At 42.1% G+C, this 13,560-nt stretch overlaps 1 protein-coding gene across 5 annotated transcripts in view; it reads right to left on the reverse strand.

Annotated features, from left to right (window-relative positions):
- The window catches only part of ZDHHC6 (zinc finger DHHC-type palmitoyltransferase 6), a 762,509-nt gene that overhangs the window by 18,302 nt on the left and 730,647 nt on the right, over positions 1–13,560 (reverse strand). For all 5 annotated transcript variants that reach the window (XM_044055851.1, XM_044055850.1, XM_044055847.1 and 2 more), the window contains one exon: positions 7,811–7,857. In XM_044055851.1, the coding sequence (XP_043911786.1) occupies positions 7,811–7,857 (47 nt within the window). The remainder of the gene's footprint in view (positions 1–7,810; positions 7,858–13,560) is intronic.

Consider the following 13,560-nt stretch of genomic DNA (forward strand, 5'->3'; position numbering starts at 1 on the left):
GCTTGGACAGCGTTATCCTTTAGCATGGGGGCTTTGAAACTTCCACCTCAGTCTTAAGTAACGTGAAATTTGCTTTTGAAAAGTTTTTCACGGTGGTTTCTTTGACCGGGGTGGTGGCGGAATGTGGATATTCAGAGTGATTAGTTTATGGTCATATCTAACCACCGGTCGCCCATGTTGGTGATGACCAGGGTCCAATATGTTGTCACCTCTGGTGGGGGTGTTGACCAGTTGATCCAGGGCATTTGAGTTTATAAATTCTACAAAATGTGGGGCAAGGGAGTTCGTACTTAAGTAGTTATCCCAGTTAATGTTTGGGTAATTGAAATCACCCAATATAGGGTGTATGGTAGGACCTTTATGTTTCCCAGTGTTTCCAGGAATGCGGAGTGGGGGACCTGGGACATGGTGGGTGATCTGTAACGAGCTATAATTTGAATAGCAGTTTTACCCATTGTTAGTTGCACGTGAATGATCTCTGAAGCAACGTGCTGTGCTTCTAACCTGGAGGTGTGGGTATCCTTGATGAATATGGATACTCCACCGCCTTTTGTATTTCGGTCTGGGTTTTGTGGCCGAAATGTATGGTACGAGTTGTAGCCTGGTAGTGCTGGGGTGCTCTCTGGAGCCTTAAACCAGGTTTCTGTTACTGCACATATATCGATTTTCTCCATACTGAGGAGTGCCTCGAGTGCGTGCATTTTGAAGTTTAGACTTCCGGCATTGAGCAGCATTACCCTCAGTTTTTTGTTACTTGTGCTATTTACGGTGGTGGGTTTGTCTTTTGAGCCTTGCCTAAAAAAGGCACTATGGGGGTGGCAATAGCCTTGGCCAGTATTCGAAAGCCTAAGGGTGATAGGTGCAAGCCATCTCCAGCAGAGCAGCGTGGCTTGTCGAGCATGTCATCCCAGGCTGACAGACACTGGATCCCCTTTGAATGACACCAGAAGCTTAGCCAATTGTTAAAATTGATAACTTTTTCTCTATACCGTGGTATCATTCTTGGTGAGGGCAGGATGCTACTCAGGGTCAGGGTCATACCGGCCTGGGCTACATGATCAGAGAGCTCCTCCTTGTCTCTTTTCATGTAGTCCAAGGAGGTATGGCTCAGGTCATTCACACCAACATGGACAATTTCAGAGTCATATTTGTACTTGTTCTGGAGTGACCCAAGTTCTTGTGTTATGTGGCGGATCCTGGCACCCGACAGGCAACTATCAGTAACCTTCTCCTTGTTAATCCTAGTGAGTGGGATGTCAGTGTGCCTGACTATAGAGTCACCTATTACCAGTGTGTTGGATATGTTATTTTGCCTTAAGGGCTGTGATTGTGTTTGCTTGGATGTCTGCTTTGGAGGTCTCTGTTGCTTTTGCAGATTTTTATTTAGAGCCTCCAAGTATGTTTTTGTGTATTTGTATGTGTTTTTTGCCAGTGCTGGTTTCATTGGTCTATGTGAGACTGGTGGTGTGATCCAAGTAATTCCCTTCTCCTCTTGACTGCCTGGTCCAGTCTTGGGTTGAGAGAGCTTAGCCTCCAGTTTTGCTGTATAATTGCATCTCTCGCATGTATTAGTGTTTGGTGGAAGGAGGAGAGGGTTTGTCTGTGTACATGAGGCAATTGTAACATTGCCTCAAAATGCCCAGATTCACCAGTTGGACTGGAGAGTACACCTGAAACTGCCCTTTGGACATGCCTGGATAGGTACAGTGAACTGTTTTACTGATTGGCTGGTAAGGTCAAATAGAGAGCCTTGTCCTTCTCTACAGTATAGGGGGAGTCTAGTGCTAAGGTTTATTAGTGCTTGCTATGAGTTTTGGGCAAGTGCCGGGATGAGAAGTGAATGATTTGAGTGCTTAAGTTGAAAGTTTGTCTAGTTCCAAGGGAAAAATTGAAGAGTAGACTTTGTGGAGCTGGGAATAGTTGTACCCTAGCTAACCGGCGCTGCCCGGCGTGCAAAACCACACAAATGCGGGTTTTATAGCAGGGAAATGAAAGAGATAGAAATTAGCCCAAAATGGCCAATAAACTACTAATTTCTGGGCTGAAACCACTCCTCCAGGGACAGATAGGCTGCTCAAAGCACCCTCTGTCACAGTGAATGGAGCAATTTCCTTCTCTCCAAGTAAGGTATGGGCAAACACAGAAACTTGTAACACAGCCTTGAATTCAGCACTAACCTGAAAACTGGACTAAACAAGCTTAGAAGGGTGGGAAAACAAGTATTTTTTTTTTCAGAAAATAAAGCAGATACAATAAAAAAAACCCACTTTAAATGCACATAAATGGCTATCACACTTGAGTGTGTAGCCTGCAACAGTTAAGCAGGTAATTTAAACACAAAAACGACTTTGTTAAAGTGCAGGCAGTAAAATAAATACAATATGTAGCTGAAACAAGTTTTTTAAATCACAGAAACTCTAGAAAATTGGCGTTTTACACGGAATTAGCTACAGGCAGCAAGAAAATGCAGAAAAATTATACTTAATCACTCCAAAGTCTCTCTTTTGTCTCTCTGCTGCTGTAGAACTCTGCACATAAATAAGAAATGTTGGCAAGACAGACATACATCTCACAGGATACTCATGCTGTAGAACAGGCTTCTCATCCACATGGAACAGAGTCTATCCCTAACCCTATTTAAGTGTAACCTTCACCAATGGAAAGGAAATCAGAAATTCAGCCGGGGTCTGGCACCCATGTCTCTGACAGACAGAGGCAGACAGTAAAGTCCAAGCTAACATATCTCCCCCAAATAACATCTAGAAATGTCCAAACTAACATACCCCCTTCCTAATAAATGCCTATGATACATAGTGGCACACCTGGGTTGGATTGCATGGCTAGGCTTATAAAGGCCCTGGCGGTCATTAGCCTAATACATTCCTATGAAATATGATCCCACCAACCTATGACAAATCTAGGATGGGTCTCCAGGACTGCTCTTTTTTAGCACAAAAAATATTCTGGAGTCAAATCTTTTGCCCTTGTGGAGCACAGGCACTGGTTCTATGACCTCTGCTTCTACCACATGATGAAGCACTGGAGGAAAAAGCTCTGTCTAGTGGGAGTGGGGGAATTCCCCTGTGAGGGGAGGACTTACTATCCACTGCCAAATGTATCCCCTCTGAGTTATTCTCAGCACCAATCTGCTTGAGACTACCTGAAGCCAGGCTGCATGATTAAGAGGGAGCGTGAGGGAAGGAATATGATGAGGAAAGGCAGGATGAAGGGTAAAGGTTGGGGTGGTCTATGACTTGGCATAGTCATTCCTTTGCAGGGAGATGATCCTTCTTTTTGGTTTCACAGCATTATCCTCCTGCCATTTCCATTTGGATCCCTGGCTTTTGTCTGTGATTTTTGTTTGCTTTGCCCCTTGAATGAAGGTGCCTTGTTTGGGAAGAACTTGGGTAAATGAAACATCCTACACACACCATGCATTAATTTGCCTCCATCATTCCATTGTTTGAGAATCTGTGTAACACAGGACCCAAACACCAATTCAGAGCTTAAAGTGTATTCAAAGTTTTGGCTTTTCAATCATTACAGAAGTTCTGACTATTTAACAAAGTAACACAACAGAAAAATCAGCATTTCTCAAGACTGTATCTGCACAACCAAGGACAGCTCTCAAAGCATGTTTTGAAACCTGAGTCAAATTAGAAACAATTTCATTCATGTAAAACTTTTCCTGTGCAGGTAAGGATGCAGCAAAATCATCTAAACTGTATGCACACTGTAAAATAAATTTCCACCAATATCCTTCATAATTTAACATTCTAAAAGCTAGATTACTAGAAAGATACATCATTTTGCCCTGGAGATCTTAACCATTTTCCCCTCTTTATTAGGGTGATGGATTAGATAAAGTCAAGGACTTTTTATCTGAGTAGGCACATTGAGTAGCTTGGTCAGCAGATACGCTGCAAATGAGATCTGCATTGTTCATGGAGACCCTATAATTTCTCTGAGCCTTTTTAACGACTGCTAGAATAGATACTGGTGTCCTGCAGGCGGCTTTATAAACATCTTCCAATGCCAGCAAGATGGGAAACAACCACAGAACTGGGCATCTTGTCTATAAGGTCGTATACCTCACCTAGCTTTGGGGTTGCTCCCAAGCAAAAACATCATTAAGTCTGGCAATCATCTGAGAAAAGTGAACACTTGTTTGGACTTCAGCTCAGGTTCACCTTCCGAAGGATCAGAGTGGCTCATCAGATTTCTCATCCTTCTCTGACACAACACAAAAGTCTCTAGCCAAACTAGCACTAAAGTCATGTATGGGAACACAACCACCTGAATTAGCTGTCTTTAGAACACCCTTAGCCATGGAAACCACATCAGGCTTATAAACAGCTATAATCTGGGTAACAGCTGTATAATGAACCTTCTGCTTCTTTTTATTGTGAACTTCACTACTAGATAAACTACCTGGGGAGAGAGTATTACATCCGGCAAGGTGTCTTTTACACTGGACTATTCCTGTACCTAAAGGGTTTTGCTTTCCCATACCTGCGCCAAGTACTGAAAATGTCCTGCAGAAGTTTCTAACCCCCATTCCACAGTGACCGGCAAAGCTACTCTACAGGGAGAAGGGGCAAACGGTAAGTGGTCTGCTGGCTGTGCAGTGGCCCTGACAGAATCACTAACGGTAGGCTTAGGCACATTTTTATGCTTTTTTTTTTTTTTTTTGGTGTAGCCGAATTTGATGGTGGATAAAGTAATTAGACTCCATCAAGTTAGGGGAGAGAACACTAGCCAGAATAATACACTGACAGCACTGGATAATGTATCATAATAAGTACTTAAAGTTTCTAGTAAAAAGTATGCCCCTACACAACTAAATTCTACCAAACTGTGCTATTATCACAAAAACAGTTTAAAATATATTCAGAATTCTTTTACAACCGGCAGAACTTAAAGAATTTCCAATAAACAAAAGCCCAAACACCAACACAACCAATGTGCCAAACCAGTGTTAAAAATTAACACACTTTAACCATCTATGTGAAGCAGAGTTCTTTCAGAACTCTATTCAAGCATAACCTGGACCAGTGGATTGGGAATCAGAAATTTACCCATGTTCTGTCATGTCTCTAATGGATGCAGGCAAACTGTAAATGTCTCACCATACATGCCCTAACTTACACATACACTAAAAATAACCTCTATGGCACCATAGGTTCATAGGTTGGTACCAGGCTATTGGCCCTAGGGCCTATACAAGCTTAGCCATAACAATTCCCTGGCTATTTCTACCCACAATATTTACTTCCCTGGAACCCTGTCTAGCTGACGTGATCCCTGGGGTGAATTTCCTATCTCCCATCCAATCTTCCAGTTTCCTTTTGAAGAAGGCCAAATAGGTGCTCTGCTTGACATGTACTGGCAGTCTAAACTTGTTGGGTACATTTGGGAAGTATGGCTAGGCTTAAAAAGGCCCTTGTAGTCATTAGCCTAGTAAACACCTATGAACCTTGTTAAACTGTCATAAAACGTTTAAAAGCAATTTAAACTATATTTTCTTGTCAGAGCAAAATCACCACAATACGTTCAAAAAACTTAATTTACGGTAAAATCATAATCTGATATTAAAAACACATAAAGCAGAGTCATACATGTAGTAAATAATGCAGAAATGCTGAAAAAATCTAAGTCCTGCAATATTTTCCTGTCAAAATATGAAAAAAAGGAGGGAGAGTAAAAGTAGGCTTCTTGGATCTAAAGGCACATACTTACACTGTACTTCTCAGAGAAGTACTGAAAGTTTCCTCAGAAACAGTAAAAACAAGCATTTGTCAAAGATAGAAGCCAAATAAAGAATGCTACAAGCAGAAGGCCCTAAAGGAATTACTGTAAATACTAACAGAAATAAAATATTTAAATAAATATTTTAAATAAACAAAAATATAAAGAGAATAATAAATAAATCTAATAATAAAATGAGGGGAAGGGGGTTCCCAAATGGGGCTTAACTGAGGAGTAAATGGAAAAAATCAGCAATGGATACTGTCAAGAATCAGACGACTTTCTTCTTTGGATGGCAGAAAAAGACTGAACACTCACTTCTTGTCACAGCTGAAGGATTCCCTTTCAGGATATGCCCAGCCAATCAGCTGCCACAGGAAGAGAAAGGGAGGGGAACATGAGCTTTTGAAAGCTGGTCAATACTGAATTACCTTGGCAGACAACCCCAAATGTAACTGAAGCAGTGGAAACGAACATTGCTATATCCCTTCCTGTACTGGAATGTACAACCAAAATGTTTGACGGTTTGAAAAATGAAGTTACTCATATTTCCATATTTTCTCTGCTGCTACCACCCCATGCAGACTTCTGCCTGTTACAGTCAAAGTCTTGTAAAAACTTTCATTTCATTTAAGGATAAGCTTTACTGCATCCTTAATTACTACTAATATGCACTTATCACTTGCAATGGCAAGGAAGGCTTGGGAAACAAACATCTTTAATTAGTTTTGGAATCCCTGGATGCTCTAAGCAGATCCAATTGCAGGGAAAGTCAAGAAGGACAGAATGGTGGTTCAGGCAAATGCAAAGGAAAGCAGAAAACAGTCTGGTGAAGATACGGGACAGACAGGAAGAAGGCAAGAGGAAATGAAGGCACTCAGCAAAGACATGGGTGGACGGTGTTAGAGAAAGCATGACTGTGGCACTGAACAGCCAGAGATGGCAACAGCTGATGTGAAATCTTGACCCCCATGTAGAAAATGGTAAAAACAGGATTGATGATGATGATAACACAAATTAAGCCAAGATAATGGTGGCTCGACACTTGACTGGAAACCACTGAGTAGACCCACCAAAGACACCTGTACAGTAATCACAAAATCATTGTATGTTCCACAACTTATAAACAAAGGTATGGCATATAGGTCCAAGGAAGTCGTTGTTCCACTGGCTTTGGCATTCATCAGACCCATCACCGAGTACAATACCCCCTTTGGTATGTACCTAACCAGGCATATCCCACAACTGGAACATTCACTGAGGTTACTCACTAAAATAATACAGGGCATAAGTAACATGTCCTGTGTAGACCACCTCAAGGTCTTATCCCTGTATTCTGTCTCCTACAGGCTGTTGAGGGGAGATCTATGCCTGGCATACATGGCACTGTCAGACCTCACTCTGAAGGACCTCCTGCATATCCGTAAATGGTTCACCTCCCAGGACCCTGCTTGTAAATATTTCATCTCCAACCCCTTCTTACACTTGTTAAGGGTATCACAACTTGTCAGAGATTTAGGATGCATGACTAGAATTAAAAAGGCCATTGTGGTCATTAGCCTAGTTAACAACTACAAACCTATAATTTTAAGATCAAAAAGCAGAAAACCAGACCAGCAGCAAGAAATCCCACTAGAGGGCCACAGTACCTGCACAGCACATAGTCTTGTCTGCTAACCTGACCCAGAAGTGCTTCTATTAAGGACTGCCAGTCACAAATCAACATGGATTTGCTATCCTTATCAAAATCATAACTGCCTGTTTTTATAGCGCATTCCTCAGAAGACGTGGAAAAGCATGATCAATAGTGAAATCATTCAAGCAGCTGTTACAATATTTTACAGATGTACTTCCTGAACAGCAAATTTCCACATGGTCTTACTTCTGTGATTCATTACTCCAAAGGTAAGGGTCCACAGAGATGATAATATAAAGTTTCCTTAACTAAAGTGTTAATCATGCTTAGAAACATGCTCAGTAACACCATTCTTCTGTGAGCTGATGTGAAATCTTAAATGTGGATAAAGTTAAAATCACTGATTATTAAACAGGGCAGCCTTACCTTTAACTTGTTCTTCATTAAGAATTTTATCTCCATACATCCAGTGTCTGCGAATGAGAAAATTTACGTCATACATTCCGTGAGTAAAGAAATGCCAACTCATTCTGCATATAATACATAATTATACATAAAAAAGCATCGTAAACGTATGTAAATGACTACATACCTCACTGTATACCAAAGAAAGAATGGAAAAAGGTTGCTGCCCTTATTTTTTTTCTCACAGTATTGACTGTACCGAACAGTGGGCAGACCCATTTTTACTGTTAGGCTTATGTGCATCTTTTTTTTCCAGGAAACAAACAAACAAAAACCCTCTATCCATCCATCAATTTATCCATCTTCAAAACATTCATCATCTAAATTAGAGTCACAGGGAACAGACATCTAATTTGACAACAAAATGCCCGGAATTAAGCAAGTCTCACAGGATGCATAAACACGTGTATGATGCATTCACACCTATGGGCAATTTTGGAACTTCAACAATCCATCTACTCAAGGTCTCTAGCATAAAACTGGAGACTCAAGCAAAAAGCCATACAGGTACGAGAAAGACATGCAAACTCTGCACAGAAACTAGAAAAGTTGGAATCAACACTGGAGAACCAAGAACTACGAAGTTGTTAAGCACTGCACCAATGTCACACTCTGAACAAAATGTTTTCCAGTTATACTTGGTCACGGTTGTTTAACTGCTTCTTTATGTGAATGGCAACAAGATAAAACATACATCATTTAGCTATATGTACATCTACAAAATATGATTAAAAATAAGCTAAAGCATCTATACATAGAAAGGGACACAGGAGTATGTCAGTTATAATACTACACGATACGTTAAGTAAATGAAAACAGATGAATAAAGAAGGATAACATTTTAGTTCAAATAGTCATTCTAATGCTAGTACACATTTATCGAGCAGCACCCTATTTAGCAAAACGGCCAAACTAATGAGTTTGATAGCAGGAAGTAAATATGATGGAAAGGCATTTCATTTTCGCAATTTAAGATCTAACAATTTAAGATTAAAAAAAAAAAAAACGACACAATAATGGTAGCAAAGGTCATAATATGGAACACTGCACATGGTGCTTTGAAATTGTAAGACAAAAACGTTAAATGACCATACTATGAATATCTGTGCAACAACATCAGGAAGACAAGATATGACCTACCTTCAAAACAAAAGAAGCACTTTGGAAATCATAAAAAAGGCAGTAGCATGAATTTAACCATGTGTTTCAATGTTACTTTTGAATTTATTTTTTTACCACATTTAGTGGGTAATTGGGCCATAGATCTTTCTTAGCCATGGCCCAAGACTCAAAGGCAAAGGTAAATACAATGCAAAAATGCATGATGTGGACAATGTATAGTGTTGCCAAGCAACCAGCATGGTTTTGGGAAGTGGGATGAAACCAGAGTACCCAGAAAAAAATAGACAAACGAGAAGAACAAAACCCTAACAAAGTAGCTCATTCAGGCATTAAGATATATATATGACAAATGCACACAGAAATAAAATGAGTAAATGTCATGCTTGGATTCAAACCCACAAACCTCTCATACTAAAACTCACTGACACATGTTTAAAATCCTCTATCAAATATAAAGAAATACTCCCACCAGGACATGACATACAATAAGAAATTATCAAACTACTAAATGTGCTGGAAGGGTACCAATCATGCCCCTTAACCTAGAAATATTAATGTACTCCATACAGAACCCCATAAATTGACTCTAAAGAACTAGTAAATATCCCATCTTAAATCCATTTGAGGCAATATGCATAACAGGTGCATACATACTTCCAAACTGAAACATTAATACAACTGAAAATATACTCAACTTAAAAACTATAAATGTTAAGCAGGAAATCCTTTTTTTCTGTGACCTCAGCACAGTTTGAGCTGACCAAGATAGTAACACATTCCACTTAAATATCAAATGTTATGTTGTCCTATCTCGCCTTCATTCTTGATGGTTAGGTTTGGAACTGAGCATTGGTTCTGACTCGGCCGCATACTAAAGCTCAAGAGTTTTCACTGGCTCGAGGCTATACCCTTATCCCAAGATGCCTAGCAACTGTTACCCAGATCTCGTTTGCCGCTTGCTGCTTTGGGATTGCTTTTTCACTGGTTCAGGCTAAGTTTCTCATTTTTTGCCCTTTGGTGATTTCTAGTGCTTAAATCTTTAATACTTTAAATTTGTTAGATAGCGTACTCTTTTGGGTGCCTGTTAAACGTGGTTGTAGGTCCTTTAGCTGTGTTTCTGCTGCTTCTGTGTGGGCTGTCGTTCTTATCCCGGCTAAATTTAGCTTCTTCTTAAACAAATCCATTTAAGTTAGAGGATTCGTTTTTTGCCCCCCTTCTTTCTCAGCCTGTTTTTAGTTAGAGGGCTCTCTTTCCCCTGATTTTTCTTAAACCCCCAAGGTTTCACCATTTAAGTTAGAGGCATCTCCTCAGGTTAGAGGAGTCCGTCTTTTAACTTAGAGATCTCTCTCCTCTAACCCTCTCTCTCTTCAAAAAACTTTGGTCTTTCTATTTTCTGATGTTGGTTTAGTTTAGTGAGTTAGACTATATTTTATAGTGTGTTCTTTTTTTTACTGGTTGTGACTGATTACCAGGATGTTTAAAACTCCTACCAAAGAGACCAGACAGTCCGGTTTTAAAAAGTGTGACTCTTGCACACAAAAAATGTCCGTCACAAATGGGCACACTAGCTGTGTTTATTGTTTGGGGGGCTGTTCACCTGCAGGTTTCCTGCTCTATTTGTCACGCCTTTAATTCAAGGGTCCTGCAGGAGTGGAAAAACAAGTTAATAGTCAGGGGCTTATTAAAGGAGTCTTTTGAAACTGTTATTGAAGGGAATCAGGCCTCCAAATCTTCTGTCAAGTCCTCTAAAGCATCAGCATTTTTGGCTCCGGTTTCTGAGCCGACAAAGACACAAGACCTAGCAAAAATGTTATCGAGCCCAGACCAGAAGGACATGGAGCCGACCACCAAATCTACTTTACCTGCCATTCCTCCTCCGACTCAGATGAGTTCAGAGCCAGAGTGCCTGGAGAGCCTTGTGATGGAACCGTCAGACCCAAAAACCATCCCTGGTGTCTCGGTTCTGACCTCTGCTCCGATGTCATCGATGGTGTCTTCCATCAAGGGATCTGGGAGCAAACACTCCCTCGTCAGCTCCAGGGGGCAAGAGTCGAATCGGACCCTTGTTGGATCCAAATCTTCCACTTGGGGCTTCCACGCAGGTGAGTTCAGCACCCACATCAACCTCGGAGCCATCATCCTTGACACAGGAGAGGTCTGCTGGTTCCTCAGAGCCGGAGCCTCACTCGGGCCAGGATTGTGGCGCCTTCGTGGTGATGAGGAGTGTGCTCTCCCCAAGACTACTCCACCCTCGAATCCAGCTACTCTTCCCCCGAAAGAGCCAGTGTCAACCTCAACACCATCTATCCAGCCCAGACGTAGACAGCCGATGCCCCAATGGGTGAGACACTCTCTTCTGAAACCTCCCCAGAGTATCCCTCTGAGAAGGTTCCTCGGAAGAGGACCTGTAAGAGGAAACACATAGACTTCCCTGAATCTGTCATGTCTGATACGGACAGAGGATTCAGAAGGGTCACCCTCTGAGGACGTCTCCCTTTCAGACATCTTAGAGAGCCTGAAGCAGACAGGTGGCTGGAAGACCCTCTCCCCTTCTGAAAATGAGTCTGTATACCTGGAGGCATTCAGCTCTCGACCCTCCACCTCTTGGGTGTGTCTGCCTTTCGACTACTGCCTTTTGACCAACTCCTTGGTGTAGTCAGTTGAAAGGCGTGGGGCTATCCAGAATCTGTGGAACCTGTCCATGGAGGCCCACCAAGTTTACTACTGCCCCGGATGATAAGCAATTCTTGACCAAAGGTGCTATGGTGGTGGCGGCAGCCACCAAGAAGGAATTAACTGAAACTTCATCTGTCCATCCGCCGAATAAAGAGTCTTGAACGATGGACAGATACGGGAAACGTATGTTCTCTTCAGTGGCCTTTACTCTTTGGTCACTGAACTATTTGTCCCATTTTTACCTGACTTCAGAGGGATCTCCTGAAGGAGCTAGGAGATACCCTCCAGGGTGCTACAGTTGCAGGGGTGCTGGACAAGGTAAACTCTCAGCTTGCGACTCTAAACTCTGTAGTAAACTCCTCTATGCACCTCATCTCCTATGCAGCCAATGGAGCAAGTAGGGCAGCAGGCACAGGAATAGCTCTGAGGAGGCATTCCTGGATGCGCCTTTTCGAGTTTGCTGAACCCTTTATGTCTTCCTTTAATGATGCCCTTTCTGATGGCTCGTCTTTGTTTGGGACAAAGGTTAAAGAGACTCTTACCAGGTGTGAACAAGATGGCAAAACTCTGTTTGCCATGGGAGTACGTTTTTCAGCCCCTACCAGGCCTTATTCCAAAGGCCAGAAGGGTGGAAAAATGTGGTTCCGGAAATCCCAAAGAGCTTTGCTGGATGCACGTGGTGAATTTCCCCCAGGGGCAGAGAGGGAAATAATAATGGAAGACGCCGTGCTCACAGCAGAGGAGGTCCGCCTCTGGAGGAAGTTGGGAGCAGATTAGCACTGTACCCAAAGGCCTGGCTCAACATTACTCAAGAGGGATATATCATACCTTTCTCTTCTCCACCTCCTCTAACAAGATCAATCCCAAACATTCCACCTGGTCAAAGGGATCAAGCAACTCTAGAAATCCAAAGGTTGCTAGAAAAAAAGAACCATCCAAGAAGTCCCTGCAGACCAAATAGGATCCGGAATTTTTAGTTCCAAAGAAGACAGGGGACTGGAGGCCAATCTTGTATCTCAGCAAACTGAACAAGTCTGTAAAGAAAGCAAAGTTCTGGTTGGTAACACTGCAGTCTACACCGCCTTTTTCTGGGAAAAGACAATTGGATGCATTCTATAGATCTTCAGGATGCGTACTATCATATAAAGATGGACAGGCAATCCAGGAGATATCTACAATTCCAGCTGGGAGCCAGTCATTACCAATTCAGAACTCTGCCCTTTGGTCTCACTACAGCCCCCAGTGTGTTTACCAAATCCATGACAGTAGTCACGGCTCACCCGAGGCGTCTAGGATTCTGGGTGTTTCCATATTTAGATGACTGTCTCCTGACCGCCACCACCGAGCATCTACTATCTCAGGCAAGGGACACCGCCATTCACCTCTGCTCAAAGCTAGGCATTACCATAAATTTCGAAAAATCTGCCTTGTTACCTTCAGAGCATATTATCTTTATAGGGGCAGACTTAAACAAAAAAGACATGGTAGCAAAACTGTCTCGCAAAAGAGTACTAACACTACACCATCAGGTGTCAATCCTGCTCATGAAGAAGAAAGTACAGGCAAAGTTTGTCCTCGAGGTTCGGAATTCAATGGCAGCGGCAATAACATTAGTGCCACTAGCGCATCTACATATGAGAATATTACAGTGACTCTTTGCTCAGTGGTCCATGCAGGAGTTACCCATATCACACAAGATCCTCATTACAGACACCTGCAAGAAGGACCTACGTTGGTGGCTTCAGTCCATGCAGGTAATGATAGGCAGACTGTTTGTCCTCCCCCAACCAGTACCTACAGTGACCACGGACGCTTCCCAGATGGGATGAGGGGCATTATCTGGAACAGACTGTGCAAGGAACTTGGCAGGAGTATGAGTAGCACTTGCATATCAATGTCCTAGGGATGACGGT

The sequence above is a fragment of the Protopterus annectens genome, chromosome 14.part0, assembly GCF_019279795.1.
Source record: "Protopterus annectens isolate FY-2018-M chromosome 14.part0, PAN1.0, whole genome shotgun sequence".
NCBI lineage: Eukaryota > Metazoa > Chordata > Ceratodontiformes > Protopteridae > Protopterus > Protopterus annectens.